The sequence below is a fragment of the Anas acuta genome, chromosome 1 (assembly GCF_963932015.1).
Source record: "Anas acuta chromosome 1, bAnaAcu1.1, whole genome shotgun sequence".
Classification (NCBI taxonomy): domain Eukaryota; kingdom Metazoa; phylum Chordata; class Aves; order Anseriformes; family Anatidae; genus Anas; species Anas acuta.
Window position 1 is genome coordinate 111,479,575 of NC_088979.1, and position 24,291 is coordinate 111,503,865.

The following is a 24,291-nucleotide window of genomic DNA, read 5'->3' on the forward strand; positions in this document are numbered from 1 at the left end:
TCTGCAATTCATATACAGAACCAATGACATGTTAAATATGATACTCTGGCACTGTTGCTTCTCAACAAACAGTGAAAACAACTAACATCATCCCGGTGTGTGGCTACCGAACATGGCTAAAGCAGGGAAAAACTGAAATGGAATTAAAGAAAGACATGAAAAGCAATTAAAGGACTGGACATAATTATCCAATTATCTCCACTTTATTTTTTCATTTAACCTATCTTTGTGACAGTTTGAAAATCTTATTGGACTTTCCCTGGTCTCAAAAAGCATTCCTCAGTAGTGCTGTCAATTCCTATCTTGACCTGATTGAAGAAAATATTTCTGATTGCAGACTTTGTTGCCACTGCCTATTCCTTTCTCATCTCAAGATTAAATAACTGCAGTTTACGGTGTTACTGGACTGCACATTCTACAAACCACAGCTGAAGCAGAATGAAATGTTGGTAAGCTGCATAGTTCAGTTCAAGTGTGACACTAATGCCCTATAAATTGCAGTACCTGCTGATTTTTAACCTTGAATAACTTGAATAGCATACAATTTGGTTTGGGGTCAATTATCTTCGATTTTCTCCATAGAACTTATGTTGCAGTACGGGCTGTTTTCGACAGCTAAAGCTGAAGTGCTCTATCTGGGTAAGCAAAAAATCCAAATAGCAGTCTCCACCTTATGCTCCCCAAGAACTGTTTTAGCACAGGTCATACATTTCCTGTTGTACTCTCTGTTCCGCTTCAGCCTTTATGGCAAACTTATGAAAGGAATTAAAATATTATTAAGATACTTACTGCTATAGGGAGTACTATAATGCTGGATTTTTTCCCCCTTTTAAGTAAGTGTATGAACAGACCCACAACCTTGCTTTCTTTTTCCTTCATGCTTCAGTGTAGAAGAAAGCAATTAGTGTACTTAAAACACTTGTGCTTCAGAGGTAGGCAGCACTATGCTTGCAGCTCGCCAGGTCTCTATCTAGGGAGCTGGTCCTGGACACTTCATACTATTGGCCAACTCCAGGAGCGCGATCCGCCTCGCAGCTAGGCTGGGTTGCAAACAGGCAGAACCAGATTCCCCAAGTAGAAAGTAATCAATTTGCCTGTCTACTGGAGTTGCAGAAGTCAGCTTCTCTCTCGCACCGCCACACTCAAAGATGAGCCCTTGGACAATTATTTAAGAACTAGGAGCAGAAGGCATGCAGAAAATACTTACTGGAATGCCACTCAAGACACGATACTAAGGCAAACATTCAAAGTGATGCTTTTCAGATTATACTGGAGCTTACCGTGGGGAGTTCGTTTGTAAAGGATAACACTGAAAGACTTCCACCGCACAGGATTAAAAGGTAAATAATTTCCTTTTACTTAATGCTTATGAAGCTGTAAATATCAGAAAAAGTCTGTGTAGTTTAGAAAAGAAATGCGTCTAAGTGTCAAACACAAATAGTGGATGTCTAACCTGAAAATAATTCAGTATTTCTTGAGGTGAATACAGCCTCAGAGCACTACTGCTCATGCACAGGAATGCTAGGTTTTGAGGCAAGTTTTATGCATAAAACCTCCTCCTTTAGTGCATACGTCAGAATTATCTTAAAGGATAGATAGAGCTTGATTTTAATTTTCCAAGTCAGTAGAACTTCATATAGAGCAATCTTTTGTGTTTAAGAACTATATAGGAAGTATATATCAAAAACACACTTGAAAGCTCTGGAGAGCACGTCTGTTAGCTTATCACATTAAGGTGACTGAGTGAAAAGCTTTCATATATATAATCATGCTTCGCTTATTCCAATCTCACAAAGTATATTTGGAACCCTCACAGTGTAACAACAAACTTTTCTCCATTTCTTTCATAATGGAAGGAAGGCACCAACCGCTTTTATATCAAGTAGTTTTTTGTTTGTTTTTTTTTGTAAGCAACTAGAGAGCTTTGAACTTTATTTTTGGAGTCATGGGAAACAGTGTGGAAAGGGAGTGTATGTGTGCATTGGCACAACTGACATCTACAGTTCAATAACAGTATTTCCCTCAGAAGCCTGAAGACATGCCAGTGAAAAACAACGCCTGAGTGCGAACTACGTGTACTCCTTGACTTATTTCTAAAATGTTACTGAGCAAGTAGTAAACAAATTAGCATTAAAACTTGCTTCACAATCCAAGAGATTTGTTGAAAAAGCTCCAATATGAAAAGCAGACATTTGTATCTCAGCTTTCATCAAAAATCCAAGTGTTAGAGAAAGGGCAGAGGTTTCTTTATTCAGGGTGATAGCGTTTTGCATGAGTGCACGTGTGCACATATGCATTTGCTTTCTTGTTTTGTTAGCTTGGAGGTTTTGCTTGTTTTTTAAACACTTGCTTACCAACTTGTGCATTTTACGTGGGACTCCCACACAGCAGCAACATAAAACTAAATACTGTAGAGGCATGCTGTAGGAAGCAATCTTTAAGTGTCTCAGATGCTGCTTTGGGGTTTAATCACAGTCATTTATCACAAATTCAAAATTTTCAGTCAAACATGCACGCTGGCCATAAACATCAATGAGGAGGCAGGAGCAAAGTATCCCTAAGGTCAAAATATTAGTGTCAGAACTGTCAGTCTTGAGTAAATGTAACTTAAAGAAAATGTATCATTATGTGAATGACTATGTGAGCTCAAAAATACTAGGCTTTAAGGATGCTTCAAGGAGCCATAGGTTTGAGACTGACTGAACCGGGATTCCTTGGAACACAAAGGCAAGAGGAAGAACCTTTGAACTTCACAGCAATAGACACAAGGAAAGAACAATGCTATCTTTTTCCTTCTGTAGTCCACCTTTTAGAAATACTGTTCTATTTCCTTCAGAATTTAATTTCTCTTCTATTTATTTTTCTTGGACAATCCTGCAGACAGCAAGTCACTAGGACAACACACACTAGAGAAGTTACAGCAGAAAAAAGTTTAACCATTGCTTTGCTTACATACACATCCATGCAACTTGAACTGATCCACAAACAGGCAGAAGTATGCGAGTTTGTCAGATTTTGTCTGTTCTTTCCTCTCTAGTTATTGGCAGTTTACCGGCTTTTTGAGGAAGTCACAGAAAACAAAGTTCTTGCTACTTTTAACAACCAAGCACACAGGAGAACTAGAAATCAGTTTCAGGCCTCCCATGGAAACTGTAAGGCACTCTGAGTTTCCTTCTTTTTCCTGCAATTGCCTTTAACAACTTTTAACTACAGAAATAGTGGCTCTTAACAGGTCTTAAGCTATATTCTTTGGCACTCCAAGTAGCTGCCCTAATTTCAGGCACCTTCTGGATTGTTGACAACAGTTACAAACTCATCAGTAACTTTTTACTGATTGATATTAGGCTTTTTCTCAAACATACTGAATATTTCATTTCCCTAGTCTGCTTTTCACGCCTTCAATTCTTATGTAAAACAATACTTTGAATATTAGGGTAAACTGTAAAAAAAAAAAATCTAGTGAACGAGGAGCTCCAGGATTATCTGCCTATAAACATCATTTAAGAGTTTCTATATATGTATTTGCAAACAGATAAATTTCTCTGATTCAACCTTTCCCTAACCAGTTCCTCCTCCAGGTCACTTTTAACTATTTACATTTATCTAAATGTAGGATTCTAAACTCATCCTGTTTACAGTATCTCTAGGCAACTCTAGAGAAACTTTACTCTCATACCACCTTTTGAAGTGGTCAAAAGAATGACAATTATCACTTGTTTCACTTCAGGTAAGTGGCTACATTCCCACCTTACGTCTGAATCACATTCCTATTTACTAAAAGCGCATTTCTCTGACATACTCTGCTATCAGTTTAATCCTACCTATTAATCAAATAGGTTTGCCCAGTGAGATCTGAGCTCACAACCACGATACTATGTTCAAGTTCCAGGTATATAACTCTGAACACAATGACAGTAAGTTAAACTGCCACCTGTTTTCATGTAAGATTTAGAAAACCTGCAAATACGAATTATTTTCTTACACTGTATTTGATATTGAAATATCAATACCAAGGCAAAAAGTGAAGTTGTTTCATCAAGTTACCTGTAATATATATAATTAATTAAAACTGCCTAGAAATCCTTACATTTATTAAAGATGAGAAGATGAGTTCCAGGGCTGCAGTACTTAGCTATATGGTCTAACAAATGAAATGGAAATGAAAACTAGGTGGGATTTTGCACAGTACAAATTTTGTGCCTGCAACTACCAGGATGAAAAAATCTTAGAACAGATGTATAGCAACTCTAGTTTTAGAGAAAGCTGCTAACTAGAAGATCAAACAATACCTCCTATTAAATGGAAAGAATTTCACCTGGTCTTCATCCTTTCTCTTGTTGCTAATTTACTTTAAAATCCTGCCTTAAAATATACCAATATCTGGACCTTCATTATATCATTTTTGGCAGAGGAGATGATGATTTTCTATCTGGATTGCTGTGACTCGTAGGTGGCCATCATATTTGTACCATCTAAACCAACAATGGTGTTGATTTCTAGGATTATTCTTGACTGAAAAGAAAAAAAAAGCAGGTATCTCCAAAGATGTATTTACTTCTCTTTACTGCTCTTTTTTTTTTTTTTTTTGAAGTCTCTTAAAGAGCACCACTGACAGTAAATCTTTAGTTTATAGGTGAAATATAATAAGAATATCAAATAAACTCATTTTTAGTCTAAATTAAGGGATACTCCAATCCCTTACCAATTAGAGAGAATACAGACTAACTGATTTGCAGAGTGAGATCATTGTTTTGTCAGTGAGAACTTACTGATGCATACTGCAACTGCAACTTACGTCAGTACAAAAGCATGACCGTACCACCTTCCATTATCTAAAGTTTCTGTAGAGAATGTGAGAATCACTGCCTGCATACATGGAAAGAGTGGTATATCCCTTCCCTGAAGCCTTCCACACATTCATAACATGTCATGAAACTCCAAGACGCAATCCTAGTTTTGCCTCATACTCACTGTGCATCTTTGAATCAAATAGTTCATTAAAAAACAACATCACCGTGTTTTTCTAATTGGAATGGGCTGGCAGTTGTAGAGATTTTCAAAGTATAAAAGCTTTTAATATAGATGATTCACAATCTACTATATTTCCCTGCCCTACTAATGGTAACATCTATAACTTCTATTACTCATTTATCCTTTTCTCTCCCAGGACTCTTTCCCATATCATACAAAAACCATAAACATCAGCATAAGACAACTACATTTCCACAAACATGAGCGTGTTACTGATTTCTGGCCAACTGCTCAAGAACATCTAAATTAATTTAAATAACTAAGGTCTGTTCCATACCCCCAACCCCATCTCCCTTGGAGCGCTTAATCCAGCAGCATGGTTTGGTGACACTTTTCCAGCAACTCTGGACTCATTTTTACCTGTCTCGTGAACTCCTTTAACACTCAAGCCTGCTTTAGTCTATTTGAACCACACATTCATTCTCAGTTTTGATGTTTCTCTCCTTCCCATGACTTATGTCACACTACTTAGAAAACTCCCGCACTCCTTCGCTTCAGATGTGCCATTTTCTATTCTCCATATTGGTCATTTTGGGTTTACCTGGTAGCTTTGTGGCAGCTATGGTGGGTGATACTTTCTCTCAATGGGACAAGAAGCAAGACTGCATTTCCTCAGTGTCACATTGTCAGCTATACCAGAAGCAACACGCTATAGCCTATTTTCCAGAGACAATGACTGAAAAATGCAAATGATCTTTACACGTTAGTATGTCTTAAGAATGAGATATCTATTAAGTCCCCTGCACTGAAAATATTATTTTGCACTATCATGCAGTGTACTGTGATACTACTTAGCTACCTTCCAAATATAAATGGCATCTTTTTTCAGGTTTACAGGCAAGGCAAGCTCTCTGCCCTTGATATTATCCTGTTGAACAACTCCCACACTTCCCCCAAACAGAAACGTGAATTTAGAACTATTCTTAAGTATGTTTTTCCAAGGAATTATCATCTTAAGACAGAGATTATTTAAGAGGATAATTTCATCCAACCACCTTGCTTCCTGATAATCCTTGGCTTAAGCACGTTTGTTTACAAGACAAGTTAATGGAAACTTTTTTCTTCCTTTTTTTCTTTCTTTTATAAACAAAGGAAAAAATAAGCACAACCTATAGCAAGATTTCTTAGTTCCTTAAAATATAACTTGGTGTAGTAACGCAAGATTCCAGAACACCAAACACGTTCCTTCTTTTCTTGGGAGAATATATAAGAGCATAGCTTTTTTAGCAAACTGAAATTTCAATTCAAAGCCACAGTTACTCAAAGACACTGCTGTCAAAAACCAGTTATATAGTTAAACACCATATAACAGAGCTGTAAGACAGTTGCAGCCTAGAAATTGATTTAAAAAATATTTGCTTTTAACCTGAAATTCCTTTGGAACACATTGCCTCAAAGCATTTTCTACCCTGTGACCTTCATAACTAAGGGGCAGGGCAGAAAAACAAGCTGACCCTTATTTTTGCTGCAGTCAAAAAAAAAAAATGCTGTTTCAGCAGAGGTAATGAATAGAGTGTAATGTAGAACAAGATTACACACCTCAAAGCTTTAAAGAGAATTCTATCCTTTGCTTGTCTGCAAGTCTTCCTCTTCTAGTGGACCTCAGCATACTAGAATTAACATTGGCAGCATACAAATTAAATCAAATATCAAATACAGAGTCCTCTTTTGTATCAGACATTTTAATGAAGGTGCTCAATAATCTAGAAACAGCAAATAGAACTATGGAACCTAAACAGAAATTTTTGGTAAATCAGGAAAAAGACAAAAACAAACAAAAAGCATGAAAAACAACACACCAGACCTCCAAAAGAAGCCATTGAATCTAATGAAAACCAGTAACAAGAGTTCCATAAAGTCAGCTTAACTACTTCACAGATGCATTTTAACTTAATGCAGACCCAGTATCATTTTTGTATATATACTCCCTGATAAATAGGTCTATAGACAAAGTAGACAGATTAAAGAATATTCTAATTGGCTGCTTTGCAATTAAGCACAAGAACCTTTAAATATATATGTATATATATTAAACACAGGAGATAGTGAATTTGATGGAAATAAAAATTTTGAAAAGAATTGAAAAGAATAGGACAAACTTTATCATCATGACAGATTAACAATGGTGGTCTATTCATCGTGATCTGTTTTTCTCCTAGGCATAAGTAATTGTCTTTATCAAGACTTGCCCAACCACATGTCATCAGTTTGGAGAGATTCCCTGATGAGTAACAAATTAAAGTTATAAAAAGTCAAAGATTCTTGCAATACCATTAGAACATTTGACAAGGATATGAAAACTGTGTTCCTAAACCGGTCAGCTATGAAGATGCCTACCAAAACAAATACAAACTTAATCACCAGTGGATCTGCATGATAAAAATCATTGGGTGTTGGGAAAAGCCCTTCTAGGAGATAAGGTATGCCAGCATGACCAAAATGAAATGCAGCATGTGCACTCCTCCTCTTCCCCCCAAATAGAGTATGCTTATGAAAGCAGGTCAATCCTTAAACTCCAAACACAGCTTAGTGCTAGGCAAAACAAGGCCTGATTCTCTCTCTCCTATAGACTATCTTGTTCCCTTCCTTACTCCCATCCTACTCCCTACATCCTTCTCCCTTTATCCACCCTGTAGCCCAGTCTGATCTTCGGCTATGTTTTCAATACTACACAGCTTTTAACTGTACCCCAAAAATGCACAGTGCCACGTGACTGCCTGAATTACCACAGCCACATTAGAGGGACTCCATATCTACACAGTATCTTTTTTAAAGACTAGCCTGGAGCTTGAGATCCTGGTTCCAAACAATGTTTCAGCATAGGTAACTCAAAAAGAAGATGTAGCAGCAGCTATGTCTGAGGAATGGCCAGAAACATGGACAGACCTTGCTGATGCTCTCTGATGCAGGTGTGTATATATAAGAGTGTTCAGAGCCATTTCTGAACTTAGCCAATAACCTGAAGCTGCCATTTAGCAAGCTAATACTCTCCCACCTTCTGATTTGTTTCACCTTTACTGCTCTAAGCTGTTCTAACCGCTTTTCCAACCATCAGTGAAGAAAATGCCTGATAAGGCCATTGAGGATGTGCTAAGCTGTGATATTTTAATCACTGATGAAGTATTTTTATTTAATTTAAACGTAGGGGACACCAAGTCATTCAGATGCTTTCCATCCACTTATTTCCTTTAGTCAACTCTAAAGGAGTAGGCATATTCTCTCTGTATTGACCAAAGCTTCAACAATATATATCTTTCATCTCAACCGAGAACAAGATGTGCCCCTATCCATATACACAAACACAAAGGACAACAACAAGGGCTCACTATATGAACAAAGTTTGTTAGGGAACATTCAAAAAGTCAAGTGGACAATTTCCAAGGTTATCTTCATCATGAAGACATCCTTATTTATTTGAAACCAGCATGTGTTTCAGCTGCCAGTATAATCAACCACACTTACTGGCAAGCAAATTCAGAGGCAGGTTTTGAAGGCAAGCCAGATAGGATGTAAGATATGAAACTATGGTTCAATTGCTTTCATTCCACTTCTTAGTGAGCCTGATGTTTAAACAAGAAAAAAAAAAAATCTACCTGAAGTGTTTTCTGCTCACTTCTTTACAAGTTTGATTTTGAGAAGAAACTGTTCCATCTGCAGGGAACTAGTGATGATTCATACCTTGCATAGGCATGCAAGTCCTCTAATAGTCACAAAATGCTATTGCCTTTTTTTTTAAAAAAAAAAAAAAAAAAAAAAGAATTCAAATATTTCAAAAGCAATGAGCTCAAAACATCAAAAAGTACATGTCAGTCGTTAATAGATATACAAACTGAACATGAAAGCTCAGTTCTTATGGTCCTGTGGTTGACTCACTTTCAAGTCACAGCAGACTGAGCACATGAAAAAATAACTGTCCTTTGGAAAACTTGAACTGTGTTCTGTTGGACTAACTGCATGACTGCATGTATGTTTCAGAGCTTTTCAGTCATTACTTTAATTTCCTTAGATACAAGAAGTCTTGCCAGCTCACATAAACATTAAATGGTGCCGTTAGAACTTGCTTTCAAGCACAGGATTGCCGAGCCATGTTAAATTAACATGGGTCAACAGATGTGTTAGGCTGTACTAAAACAGACTGTCAGGACACTTCTGTTAAGCCTTGTTTAGCACTCCTGGTTCATTTCGCATGCTCCACACTGAACTTTCTCTGCAGCAGTCTTGGTGGTGCCAAGCAGTTCTGAAACATCTCAAAAGAATGTTACCTTGAAGAAATTGCCTCTCTTCTGCTGTAGGGAGATAAACCATGGCAAGTTAAGCAATTCAGAGGAATTACTGTAATAAAATAAATACAACTTGCATTTTTCTCCACCCCAAAGTAGTATTTTCCAAAAAATTACTTGCAAGCTCGCCTGATCATAAGTCTCAGTACAGTTACATAACTCGTAATAGCTAACAGGCTTTTGGAATTCTCTTGCAGTAAATCAACAAATGCTAGATTCAGATACTTAAGCATGGGGGGAAAGGAGAGGGAGACATCAACAACAACAAAAGAAACAGTAAGGGAAATCCATATTACGGTACAATATCAACATTCTTTCTCATGATCAGTCTCTGAAGCATTTAAAGTTTTGTTTTTCACCTAATCCTCCTGCAGACAACAAAATTTAAATCCGTGGAAAACATGTTCACAGTGTTCAGCTCCACGACTTAGATTATGCAAAAACCTATTTAGGGACCTTAAATATGCATAAGGGATCAGAGAAACCCCAGCAGTGGCATTTGAAGCTATTCAAATGTAACAAAATTGTTTGCATGTTGACAGGTTACTGGATTGATTCTTTGCATCTATTACAAGATGCATCCTTTTGGATAAGGCAGAAATCTGCATTTGCTTATTAAAAAGAATCCTTAGAATTGGGATTTCGGTTTTAAAACACTACTATTGCAGAAGACTACCTTGAAACCTCTAAAAACAGCCAGAAAATATTACTGCATTGCTTAGCACTAAAGGCTGAATAACCCTATGGAAGAAACATGTTTGATGTTTGACTTGTCTGGAAGACTCTAAGTAGAAATCTCACGGACCTGAACACTTAACTTGTTACCAGGATTTTTCCATTCTTGATCTTAGCCCAAGGAAAACATTCATGGGAAGTTTGAAAAAAATACTCTTTCCTACAATTAAAAATAGTCGAACTTTATAATAGTTGGATTTTATAAAGCCTACGCAATGGAAACTCTCTCAGTTAAAACAAAAGACTTTGTGCAGAATTACATAATACTAAACACAACCATACATGCAAAGGTGCAGAGTCTTCCTAAGGAAACCAGCAGAAATGCTTAACAGAGGCGATCCACCCTTGGTACCGTGGTGAGCTGTCAGGTCAGGCAGAGGTATCTAAAGGAAGCAATTCTTGCTCTGAGTAACTGAGATACACTGAACAATTTGGGATTAACGCAAACATGTCAACCCCTGAAGAATTTCTGAATTGGTTTACCTTTTAAAAATGCAGTTACAGCTTAAGCACACAACCCTGAATGGCCAAACTGCTCATTTTATTTTTGCATATACAGCTTACAGCTTTGTATTTTCTATCTCAGGCCCAGTAGAGCCAGTATCTGATTTCAAAGCTTTCACAGTCATTTTGTAATGGAAAATTACCAGTTAGCCCCTTTGGCTGAGGTTTAGTGCTGAACAGAGATCTGTGACTTCAACAGTATTGCATGCAAGCTAGTCACAAACTAACTGCTAGCTACAAACTGTTTATTATATTTATACAAACCTTTAAACTAAAAAGAAAAAAAACAACTTCAGTCTACTTCAAAGCAGTAATGACCAACACTTTTGATTTGTACAGAATAAAGCAGCCCCTTTGTATACAGAGCAGAGGATGAATAAAGCAATCAATAGTAGCAGCCCTAAAACAACCATGACAAAAAGTATTTTAATAAAAGATAAGCTTTGCAGTTGCTGCACAAAAGGGTACAGGGTATGTGTGTTTAGTATTCGCTCCTTAAACTCAAGTTCATTAATATGATTCATATTTGAAGACTTCTGGAAGCTGCCTGTTAGGGTTTAAAGGTTATGCTCCAAGTAATGAAAGTGTACAACATAAAATGTCGTACTACCAAATGCCCTTCCTTCAGTATGCGAATTTTGAAAAGCCAAGTTAAAACTTGGAAGAATATTTCAATGAAAAAGTGGTGCTTTGCCTAAGCTGTTTGGTGAAAAAACTGTTTTAGTCTTCTTCAAATCTCCTATCCAGGCCTTATCACCTGCAACACTCCAGGTACCTCATTTACCCAAATAAAAGCTCACAAAGAAATAAAACATTTAAAAATTGAGTAAAGGTGCCACATACAAATTCAAACAAATAAACCTTAATACTCTTCAAAAAGACTTACTTTTACGACAATTATAGGAAAAAATGCCTACAAAATTCACTATGTGTGTCAAAGTTACCAAAAAGTCTTTTGGTCCACAGTCTAGGACATGGTGCAAATAACTTTAAATCCCAGAACCATGCATTCTCACTGAAACACCCACCAACAGCCCTTCCCAAGCTCCTGCTCCTTGTAACATAAAAGCCTTCAAGTGTTCTTTCTTTCTCCAAACTTTAAGAAGAAATATTTGCATTCCAAAATATTCATTTTTATCACTTCTATTTTTCAGGGCTCCTTGGTCAACGTTCCATCCAGGTGTATAACATGTTACAGATAATCCTCCATGGATATTGCTGTCTTCAATAACACAGACAGGCATTCAACAGTGTGATTTTATTTTTATTGTGGACATTTAGTTATAATTATAAAACAGCTGCATCAAGCTGACAATTTATCTTTTTTTTTTTTCTTTTCTTTTTTTTTTTTTTTTTGGATTGATAGTTTTTAACATGGAAGATGTCTTCAAGCAAGCTCCTGAAATATTTACAGGACTTTTTTCTTTATTTGAAAGCAAATAGGTAAATTTAGAATGACTGCACAGGCCAGGCTGAGCGTTATACCCACAGTCATTTGAAAGGTATGTTTTTTTGTTTGTTTTAAGATTTTCTATAAAAATCACCTGCCAGAAAAAAAACTTCAATATCACATTAAGATCTCTGTTAACAGAACTGGAGTTTAACTATCTCCAGTGAAGCTCACACAACAGCTAAGGTAGAAAACACGAAGTCCACTTTCTGTTAAACAAGAAACGTTACTGAATTGTATCTTAATATGGTGTACAGAGTACATTTATATAAATTTTATTAAAAATCGCAAATGACAAAGTAAGAATAGAAAAATTCAGAAGTAGCTTAGAAAATCTTCAAGTCCCAACATAAATGATACTGGGTCCACTTCTGTGAAAACGATTTATTGTTTTCAAATAGTATTGTCCACAAGCAATATATTAAAAAAATATGTATTTTCATTGTCCGAGTTTTGTTGTTCTGTTTTGCTGTAGAATTTACTACTTCAGTTACCATCAGTTTAATTCAACAGGCAAGTGAATCCAAGGAAAAAGGAGGAAAAAATTCAGCATGGCCAAACTAAAAGCCTGAAGTAGTTTACTCAAGCCAAAACTGACTCCTTAGACTGTCTCAGCTTCCATGTCTGAAGTGTACATTTCCAACTAAGAATAAAGAATAAATAATTCACTTACATTTCAAATCATTATTTTTCTTTCAAATGATTAATTACGGTAATATAAGAATTTGAGTTACTCCTCTTTTCCTCCCCCAAATAGAAGTCCTCTCCATATACCAAATTCCTGGATATTCTAGGTTCTGGACCTTACACTATACATTTATCACAAAAATAGGATCAGGCTTAAAATCACTGTGTGGATAAAGCACTAGATAACGAAGAAGCTGAGGGAAAACTTAGCCATACCCACCTGAAGATAAATAAATAAAAAAATGCTTGGTTATGAGAATAAGCCCTACGAAACTAGGTTAAAGGGCAGAATGCCCTGACAATACCTATCATGTACATTCAATCATAATGCCTTATCTCTTTTGATTTGCTGCTGCTTATATTTTACCTCTGTACAGAGGGAATTTACTCTCATCTCCAAAGCTATTTTTGTTGCATATGGACAATTGCTAACATGGATTTTTGTTACACTTTGATTACAGCAAACTAAGAAAATACTGGATATTGGAGTTAACTCCCTGTCTTGCAAGAGAGGAAAAGAACACGCTAAGAAAAACTGAGTACAAAAACCATGAGAGACCGCCTCCAAGAGCTTAAACTGAGAGTTAAGGAACTGCAGATAGTTGGAGAAAACAACCACCCAGCTGTACAAGATGAGCAGGAAGAGTTTGAACAGCAGGCCATTATTTACGAACGGGAACCCATAACTGAAAGGCACTTCCATGAAATCCAGAAGCTTCAGAATGAAATCAATAATTTGGTGGATGAAGTTCATAAATTTAGTCAACAACAAAAGAGCCTAGTGTCTTCAATGAGAAGATTCAGTGTTCTTAAAAAGGAATCTAACATAGCAAGAGAAATCAAAATTCAAGCAGAACATGTAAGAAAGGGTTTGGATGAACTGTCAAAAACAGTGAAAAAAGCTGAAAGTGAACATGGGTTATCATCTGCCATAGTAAGAATTCTATCCTCCCAGCATGCTTTCCTATCCCGGTGTTACCTAAATGCTATGCTCTCCTACAACGAAGCTATAACAGTCAAGCAAGAGAAATGCAGAAGGTTTATCGTTCGTCAGCTTGAAGTAGCTGGTAAGGAGGTATCTGAGGAAGAAGTCAACGACATGCTTCAACAAGGAAAATGGGATATTTTCAATGAAAACCTACTCACTGAAGTCAAAATAACAAAAGCGCAACTTTCAGAGATTGAACAGAGACACAAAGAACTAGTCAGTCTGGAGAACCAGATCAAAGACTTGAAGGAACTTTTTATCCAGATATCGCTTCTGGTGGAGGAGCAAGGGGAGATGATCAACAACATAGAAATCAGTATGAACAACACTCAAGAATACACTCAAATATCTAGAGAAAAATTTGGACTTGCAGTCAAATATCAGAAAAGAAACCCTTGCAAAGCAATATGCTGCTGGTGCTGTCCATGCTGCAAATGACAATGCTGTTTGAAAAGAAGCTGTTTGAAGCAGCAACTGTTCCTATTTAGTAGAAGTTCCTTATTAGGCAGCCGCAGAATCCTTCTATTGATTCATTTTTCTTCCTATTTCTCCTTCCACACACCTCTCAGGAAAAACTGCATCTGTTTTTTCCAAACTGAGTTAGAAGAATGCAAGGAGATCTTCATTTGTCCCTGAATTTTATGATGTTCACAGAAACGTGTGAACTAGAAGGAAGGATCAAAGAAGACGAGTGACACTTTCTTGTTCTTCTGCTCATAAGGAGCAGAAACAACATGGCAACGTCTCCCATGCTTTTGGGAAACATCAAAAGGATTGTTAATCTCAGATAAGATTCATAAGACTGGTTGAATCACCTTTTATAAAATAATATTCAGTATTTTTTTAATTGCCTTGCTGTTTTTTGTTTTTAGTCCTCATATTTACTTGTTTTTTGTTGTTGTTGTTGTTTGTTTTTTCCCAAGAATTTAGAGTTCTACAAATAAAACCTACACAAAGCAGACATCCTCAACAACAATGTAGAACCTGATACCTGAACTGCTTTCTGACTTTGTGTTTGGTTGTCAGAATTATTTGAGCGCTGCTTTTACAGGAGGTTACTCACAGGCCATCCTGTTATCATGAAATAATGCTCAAATTGTAGTAGGACAGCATGCACTGTTTTGGGGCACACAAAACGTTTCTGGTTATTTATTTAATAGCATCTTTTTGTATTTCTTACAAATAGGTTTTGAGTTTATATTTTCTGAGCACATCAAAGGTCATTAGCAGCAGAAGACCACATCAAACCTACAGGGCATTTGTCAGCAGCCTGCTGAGAAAGCAATTATTAACGAACTGACACGGAGATACTTACATTATTCAACTACCTAGGCAGGCACCTACCAGGTGATGGTGGGGGGAAAAAGATACTTCTATTACTCCATGATAAGACGTGTTCTTACTGCTGCCTGGCCTTTCCAAATATGCAGTTGCCTCTGTAGTCTCACTTCCATTGGTAACAAATCAAAAAAATTAATCCTTACAAAAAAAATTTTAGAACCTGGAACCAGAGAATTACTTCAGAAGGAATTTCTGGGTGACATCCAGACCAACGCCTTGCTCAGCCTCCTGGTCTTATCCAGACAAGCATTTCCCTGGTGGAACCTCTCATCCACCACTTCTCAGCCTATCAGCACCCCTCTGAGAAGAGCCACGTTCTGTTTTCTCCACACTTCCCTAATAAGCACTGGTAGGCAGCAGTAAGATTTCCCCTCCTTGTTTTCTTCTGAGGTCTGAAACAAATGCAGCATTCTTGCCTCTCCTTATGTCACATGCTCCAGCCCCTGACTAGTTTGGACTCCCTGTAGTGTAATCAACAGTCATCTTCACTGTCTTTTCTGCAGCAAGGCCAGACCTTTATTTGCACTGCTACAGGAGTGGCCAGAAGCACCAGCTGGGAGTTTCCAAAACACTAAATGGTCCTGTGAAATTCTGCTGTTTATAGAAACCTAGGATCCTCATTTAAGAGTGCAGGATTGATGGCTAAATTAGTATTATAAGTAAAGGGAAATAGGAATACTTTACCTTAGTACCTAAAATGGATACAGGACACATACAAGAAGGCAATTCAGTGTGTATTGACTTAAGCATCCTTGAAAGATTTAGACATACCATCATTTTAATTAATTCTCCTTCTAAAGCTTTATATTGCAGCCTAGTTTAATCCTTATAGATGCCAGATACTCTACATCTACAGATAGCTACACTGAGTGTGTCAGCTGCTAACACTTCACGCCTGGAGGACTTGCGGTGGAATCCAGTCCAGAGATGCTAGCAAGGATTAGATAAGAGGCAAACTCCGATTTCTTTTTGTATCAGCTTCATTCAGGTCAGACTGTTGGCTACACACCCTCCAGGCTTCAATTGCACCAGCCTATCAACAGCACTTGTATCATCCTTCCATCTATTTACGTTTTATTTCCTTTATACTTTTATTTTTTTTTAAGTTCCATCTTTTCAAGTTTTCATTCATAGTGATGCCATTTCCATGCATGATGTGGGCATGCACGCCTCCCTACCCACATAAGTGCATGGAAATACATATATTTTTTAAAAATCACAATTAAAATCACACTTCACAGTGGGATTGGGTTAAATTCCCACTGTTTCACAAATTTAATATGCAGTTTCCTTTTAACACCTTAACTGAATGCAAATCTTCTGTACAAGAATTGTATAAGGTACCTAAGAACCTACTTTTCAGATTTAATAGTTCAGCACTTCACAGAGCTACTTATCCTTCTGTGTTACGCACACTGTTTTGTATTTTTGTCACCTTCTGATGAGTTACCTTCATGGTGTCCCTCAATATTATGAGCTACAAAATGTGGGAAAGAGCTAAAAGCAGCTAGCCATTGACTCAACCAGTCCCTGAAGATAACTTAGATGTTCCTATGAAATGGCTGAATTGGCAAGACAGGAAGCACACCACTGCTTCATTTTCTAGCAGCAGTTATTTCTGCAGAGAAGCAAGGAGATGGAGATTATTTTCGCTTGTCCCAGTGAGTGACATCTGCCCTCTACATAACCCCTTTGGGAACTGAATGAGAAACAGTGCTCTAATGCAATTCTAAGTGGAAAAGAGCAGTGCAACTGAGATGAAAAAGTTATTTCAAAAAACAAAAACCACCACAGGAATGTATTTCTAAATACATTCCTTTATGCTGTGCAAAGACAATCAATACCACTATATCTGGATACACTCAGACCAAATTGCGCTGCAATTCTGCAATAGTCTAACTGAGCTAGATGCCTTTGATTTTTTCCCCACCAGATGCAATTAATCTATCAAAAGGGACTACCAACTAGCATTGCTAGATTTAGAAATAGGTGCATTTGTTCCATCCCAGCTTAATATCACTGCTGAGATTAACTGTTAAAGTGCAACCAGAGGTCTGAACTTTAAAGTGAAAAAAGATTATTTACACAGTAGAGAAAAAAATAAAACCTGATAACGACAGCACTTATACTATTCCATTAAATAATCTCCCTTAACTGTTACATTTATGGAGCCATGTTTTCATTCCAAAGACAGAGTAGAAACAAGCCCATAATCAATAAAGGGATAAATTTGCTATGACCAACATGCTCTTTCACACACACAAATATATGTATATACACACACACACGAATACAGACACACATACTCATGTGTGTATGCATACACAGAAACACCACCCCATCTCCTATTCCTGTCCTCACTTTTACAAAACAAGATACATAGCAGCCCTCTTTCCATACAGAGCCCTTAAAACAAAAGGCATTACTGTAGTTCTCTGAAGGATTATCTCAGGCATGGCTGACAGCAGTGAAGACCAAAATACAACAAACACCACCCGTCGATGCAGCACTCCCCATGGCAGAAGTGTCCACACAAGCATGCATATCTGTGAAAGAAGTGTGTTTCTGTGCTAGCCCTTCCTTTTCACAACACAAAGATGTCTAACCAGGCAAAGAGACAATAGTTACTTCAAATAAAGGTAAGCCATACTTTAAATCCTGAAAGAAAATTCAATCTTCGGTAATAGTCAGGAAGAAAACAGCCTATCCATATTCAAGTAAATAGTTTTCTGCTGTACATTGTCAGAAAACTGCAAAACAAATCTAAGTAACATGATGAAGACTTTCTGAGAGGAAAGACATCAAGTCTTGAGCAAAGTTGTTTTGTTTTTTTAAAAAAAGCACAAGGTGCTATTATTACACTGACATCATGAGAGATTGATATTGAATATCCAGAATGATTAAGAGCTGAAATTATGTAAGCTGAAGTAATCACTAAAATTAACTTTGCAATGTGTGCGTTTTTTTTTCCATTATTTACACAGTTAGGTGTAACTGACAAAAAGAAACTGAAGCAGAGAGGCTATAATTCCAATAAGCAACGTGAAATATTGAAGATTATAATCCCTCATCACCTAAATAAAAGGTAGAAAACAGCTTTCTACTTAAAAAAACCTGCCCAGCGATCTCTCTGATATAAAAACATCAACACATGGAGTTTGATATTGCCTTTTGTATGTTTATTTCAAATACTTCAACAGTATTTGTATTCATAATATTAAACGCAGGCGTTTCTTTCTGATAAAATGCAGGATAAAGTTTTAAAAGAAGAAAATCTTGCATACCTCTATAAATCTTGAGGATGCTGACAGAAGAATTGACTCACGAGCTCAAGAACCACCAGGTCTTACTCTCTGCGAGTCAGTTTCCCCATACTTACCAGACTGATTAACTACTTAAGCACCTAAATATTTTAAAAACCCTACATAAGCAAACAAATTCAAGTAGCAACACTGTACAGTAAAAATGTCAAGTAATTTGTACCAACAGTCAATAACAGCCTCAACATCAGTATCTTAGGAAAAGAAGTCTTAAAATTACATTGTGATGCACTGACAGATAGTAAGATGCCACTGTCCCAATTCAATATGATGCAAGTATCACACTGATAACAATATCAGAACTCTTACATCTCCACAGTATTGTAATATAAAGCATCAAGTACCAGCTTTATGCCCACGCTTCACAATTGAATGTATTCTCTTCCTGGGTCTCCACTTCTCCCTGCATCAGGCTTGCTGTGCATCCCTGTAACAGGGAGGATGAGGAGCAAGAGCTGTCTTCCCCCCCTCACCCTTCTCCTGCCAGCAGTGTGTTGTCTTCTGGCAAAGAGAAGAGCTGCTACCTACACAGGTATACTGTTAGGGATTAGGGCATGCCATAACGAAGTTGGTTGGGATGGGAGAAAGACAGCAAGAGGTGGAATAGGCCAATGACTCCAACTCTACTTCACTCTGTAACAAAGATCGCACCCCAAACTCTCTAATAATGGATCTTGTTCTTCATCTAACAAGGCGACCCTTCTACCCAACAACGGTTCATAGTGGTGTCGTGCTAGCACTACTCACAGCACACATGCATTAAGAGAAACAGACATCTAAGACTACATATGGTGCCATAAATTGCCATAAGTTCCCAACACTTTTCAGAAAGGATGGTTGTTTGTTCTGATATAAAACAAATTAGGATAAAGTATTCCAATATTCAAAGATGGAGTAGGAAGTTATTTACTGGAAAAAGCTAGCATTAAAAAAAGATAATTTTTTTAAAACCTGAAAGAGAAGAAATAAACCAGTCAGCTGCCACACTCAGCTCACTGTAGTGTCAGCACCGAAGGAACAAAAGGTCAGGGGAGAGAAGGGTGGGAGGAAAGGAGAAGGACCGAACAACTACATCTCTGTGTAGACAAACCACATGATTACTGCACTGTTCAAAAGGGGGAAAAGAAAGTTTAATTAGTCTACTTCAGTGAAGGACTTTGTTGAACACTCCCAAGCCTTTCCTAGTGACAATTAAATGTTTCCCATTTGAAGTTATTTGAAGTTTGATCCCTTTTTATTTGTTGTTGCTTTTTAAAAATAATTCTACAGTGCAGATGAATACATCTTGAAAGCAAATGAATATGAACGAAGATGTAGAGCAATGGACAAATCTATTGTCACATAGCAGTGGCTTAAAAATATCTGGAGAACAGTTTTATTCCATTTTACTATCAGAGATCTTTTTACTCTAATGAGCCAGATCCTGCAGTCACAGATACTTTTTACAATGTTAAAAAAATATATCCTTTTATCTAAATTAGGTTACATTATTTCTTTTTTAATTTTTTAAAGTTAAAAAGGAGATATATTTACATAAATAAACTTCATGATTCAGCACGTATTTTATCCATTGCTTAACATCAAAATTTGCTTATCTGAGCAGCATCACTATGCCATGAGCAGACACTGAACAGAAAACAGACAACACAGAAAAGAATTTGCAACTCAAGATGCAGACGTGTACAGGGATCATAAGACAATGAACTACCATTTATCTTCATAGAACTGGGACACCGCCAGAGCAAATTCTGTTCAAAGGCTTGAGGGTCAACCAGTTTGAAGGCAATAACACTAACAAACTTAGTTTAGTCACTATTAGACTCAGTTAATAGATTCTGCCTCCTGATTAGCTGCTGACATGGATCAAAAACCAGGATCGAGTCCCAGGAAGGCATGTGGGCTCTGTGCAGATACAGCCAACCGCCCACATCAGCTCTATTACAGGATTAGGACAAAGATTTATATGAAAAAAAAATGAAGTTATATTTATTTTGCAACTCTGCACAGTTGTCAACTGTCACTGGTTCATTTTTCAGAAGGACAGATCTGAGTTAAACTAGCTGCATTAAAATGGTTTTATTGCTTTCCCTATACCACGAACATTCAGACAGAAATGGAATTTAAAGTCTAATCTATTTTTCAACACATACACTATTAGCTTGCTGAACTATACACTCTGTTTCATCAAAACAGATTAGCCAGCTTCGCTCTCAAACCACCAGAGAATCACTACACCTTAAAAGGCATCTCTTCTTAGCTTTAAGCACAGATTCTTTATGAGACTATGGAGATATCGTACAATCACTGAATTATAGAGTTCTTACACCCACCAGAGATATTGTCCTGAGAAACCATTTTCAGCTTTCATAGCTTATTTTGTAACCTTAAACTGATGTTTGTTCTCTTTTTCCCCCCGTTGCTGAATTTAACAGAAACGTTACAGTATTTTACAAAACTTAGTTTTTAAGCAGAGAAATTGATTAGTTTTTATCTGTTCTGTGTAAGAATTTCCAGACCTTCGAAATTAAAAAAAAAAAAAAAATGCACTGAAGCACAAGCAAATGCGAAGTACTAGTGAGGTAAGCTTCCTTTAACAAGATTTTGCTGATCATGCATCAGTAGCACCACCGTGTGTTAGGTGAACAAGACATTTTTATGTTTACTGGTATCGCAGAATATAAACAATCATTTACAATTTATGGAATTGATCTAGGCCTAAACAGTAACAACATTTTCACAAGAAGTCACCATGTCAGACTTGCACAGCCTTTAACCTGCCCTATCGTATTAAGCAATACTAAAATCTGAAAGAAAGAGTTTAAACAGATCTTATGGATTTTTTCCACTGCTACTGAAAGAGACGGGAAACAAATATAAAGACTTAATAAAAGGTTAAATAAAAAACTCTAATGTCAGATGCAGTGAATCGATTTAGCATGTCAGCATGTACAACTCCAGAGGGAAGGTGAGAATGAGGAAAAGAAAGAAAGAAAAAAAGAAAGAAAAGGCTTTGTTAACTACTATAACATTAAGATGGTACAAACACACACTTTGGAAAGACCATAAAACTAATTAGCATTGGTCAGTGCTAAAACAACAGTGCCATCAGTATATATTATGTAGATACTATACACAAATACTTCTTTGGAAAGTATACCCAAGGTCAAATTAGTAAATATTTTTCTAATGATAACTTGGAAGTCTGTATATAATACTTACACTAACACGGGTTTCCCTGATATCTTAGGGCTGTTTAAAACTTCTGTCATGGCTTGCTTTGTTTCTTCCATTCTTTCAATGTCACTGGAATCCACGACAAATATTACACCGTAAGACTCAGCATAGTAATTTCTCCAGATGTTCCTAATTCGTTTTCCACCTCCTAAATCAAAGATAGTGACTTCAAAGCGTCCCTGTTTCAGGTCAATCTTGGAAAACCCAACCGTTGGCGCTACATCTTCAGGAGACTCTGTTAGAGATCAAAGAAGAAAGCCTTCAGTAAAAAGTTGCCTTAGCTATTTTAAGAGGATTTTACATTTTGATTTCTGTAGCACAATCTGTATTCTGAACACATGGAGCAAACCCTCACTGTTAAGTGACACTATGTTGCTAACCACATATTTTACAGTAATATTTTCCTTTTCCTAAGATAATTTCAAATTAACACATTACTCTCAACCAATTATTTTACATTGATTTAACACCAGAAGAAAAAAAAAAGGGCAATTTTTAATATTTAACACCACAGTTAAAATGAATTGTAGTTTTTACTTTTACACACAACCTTACCCTAGGTGCTCCCTTCTGAACAGTTATATAGCATTTGTATGGTATTAATCCAAATTTGAGAAGCAAAACAAAACAGTTAATGTATTATGAACTGGGAAGCCTTGTGTTCTGCCAGATTTCTTCTTTATCCTTCATGGTTGCCAAAATGGTTTCAAAAGCTCAAATCAAGGGCCGAGATAAAGCAGCTGTCTGATCAGCCTTTAAAAAGCACCAAGCCAGGTTCTCCTGAAATGAGAACCTTTATTCAAGGGAAGCTTGGCTTTCGTTGTCACTTATTTTCTGTTTTTGAGTTTGCCATGCGATACACTAAAAAACTGTAGCTTTATATGTAGCACTTCTACTTGCTGTCTTCCTCAATGGCAAAGAAAGCCTGCACTTGCCTCACACTACTAAGCTGACTCTGCAGGGGTGAGTTAATTGGATTTCTGCAACTGTTTTATGTAGCTTGCTAACAGAAGGTGGGAAAAAAACAGATGTAAAATTCAGCTTGTTGAGAGGAAGCAGCAAAGTCATGGTCAAAAGCACAGACCAACCTGGAGAGCAGCACAGAAGCTAAATTCCTAACAGTCTGCTGCTCCCAGATCCCTTTTCTGAAAGGAAGAGAAATCCTTGTCACACCCAAGATGGGGATCCAGAACAGCCCCCCTGACACAGCAGCATAAGCCAAGACTCCAGCTACAGAAGGGAGACACCTGTTTGTGACAAATTCCAACTTCAAACCTCAAACTTTGTTTTGAGAAGTAGTTTGGACAGTCGGCTATATTTGCCTGTACAAGAGAACAATAAGAGCATGAGAGCTTATTAAGAATTAAAGTTATTGATGGTACTAAAATGAAGGTGATACCACTGAAACATTTAGTCCTGTTAAGTCCTGCAGGGTCTCCAGTAATAGTCTTCATGTTAAAAAAAAAAAAAAAAACAGCAAAAAAAAAAAAAGAACAGCATCTGCTGTATAAGCTGCAGACCCATTTTGGCAAATACAACTTCAGAGGCTATGTTAATTTGCACAGGTTTAAGAGTCCTAAGAACAGAAATACATTTGGAACAGGCTTCTGCTAAAACCCACCAATTGCAACTGTCACCTCCTCTCGTATGCAGCATGACTTGCACAGGCAAAAGAGAGAACATGGGTATATATATATTTTAAATCAACCCTGAAAACTAAGTGAAGGTTCTAATTTCTGCAAGCTCTGTTAAGGAAAAAAATAATTGCTTTCTAAGGCAAATAGTATTGAAGCCTTGGGAAACGGGCACAGAAGTCAGAAGTATCCTTTCCAAGAGTTCCTCTTTACAAGTATCCATCTCTCTTTTTTTTCCAACAAACAAACTTGCTTTCAGAAATAACAGTCACTTTTCCCTGATAAAGGTATTAAAGTTGATCTTTAAACAGAATGGAAGACAAAATAATGAAGCACTCATGTTTTCGGAATAAAGATTCAGGAATAACCTCTCATTTATGTCCCTAACTTTTTTCGCAATTTAGCAAGTCAGTGAGCTTGCATAATAAGCATAAACAGAAAGCCGACATGGAGCCTCTGAGTCTGTCAAAACACTACTTGGTAGTCTCCTATGTAAACACAATGAAAGTTATTTGGAAAGCCAATCTCAAAAGGAAAAATAACTTAGAGAATATTTGTTCTCATTAGCACAAGTTTTATCTCAAATCATATCCTACTTGCAAGTGTTATTGGACAATGCGAAGGACCCTCCAAAATGAAGTGGTCTCTTACCTACGTAAGTCCCTAGAAAACTGCTAGTGCTATTCTAGAGATAGATAATGATATAAAATGTATCACCAGAGCCATTGCTAATGCATTACATGTACACATTCAATTTCCTTTTATGGAACCTTATTCTAGTTATACATGCATATGATATTGATTTTATATAAAGCTTACTGATATGCGCACATTTACAGTGCAGTCACCAGAAAGCTGCTTTTGCACACACAACAGAAAGGAAGACTTTCCCTTGGCTAAGGAGGATAGGATTAGAGATCACTTAAGCAAACTTGATACGTGCAAATCCATGGGCCCAGACAGGATACACTCACGAGCGCTGGGGCACTTAGTGGATGTTATTGCTAAGCCATTCTCCATCATTTTCAAAAGGTCGTGGAGAACAGGGGAGGTATGTGAGGACTGGAAGAAAGCCGATGTCACTCCA

At 37.0% G+C, this 24,291-nt stretch overlaps 2 protein-coding genes across 8 annotated transcripts in view; one reads left to right on the forward strand and one right to left on the reverse strand.

Moving 5' to 3' along the window:
* ARL13B (ARF like GTPase 13B) overlaps window positions 1-24,291 on the reverse strand; it is an 87,432-nt gene that overhangs the window by 17,546 nt on the left and 45,595 nt on the right. For all 6 annotated transcript variants that reach the window (XM_068692955.1, XM_068692945.1, XM_068692970.1 and 3 more), the window contains one exon: window positions 21,556-21,805. In XM_068692955.1, coding sequence (XP_068549056.1) covers window positions 21,556-21,805 — 250 coding nt within the window. The remainder of the gene's footprint in view (window positions 1-21,555; window positions 21,806-24,291) is intronic.
* On the forward strand, window positions 786-14,663 carry STX19 (syntaxin 19). Of its 2 annotated transcripts, XM_068692983.1 has the most exons (4): window positions 786-1,340; window positions 7,191-7,451; window positions 11,705-12,052; window positions 13,149-14,663. In XM_068692983.1, exon 4 carries the CDS (start codon window positions 13,238-13,240, stop codon window positions 14,111-14,113), a length of 876 nt encoding a protein of 291 aa, XP_068549084.1. In that variant the 5' UTR covers window positions 786-1,340; window positions 7,191-7,451; window positions 11,705-12,052; window positions 13,149-13,237; the 3' UTR covers window positions 14,114-14,663. The 2 variants fall into 2 exon arrangements, with proteins under 2 accessions (XP_068549084.1, XP_068549083.1); XM_068692982.1 differs by lacking the exon at window positions 7,191-7,451.

What these genes read in the sequence shown, in the direction of transcription:
- STX19 (XM_068692983.1), top strand. Translation starts at nt 13,238, where the DNA reads ATGAGAGACCGCCTCCAAGAGCTTAAACTGAGAGTTAAGGAACTGCAG.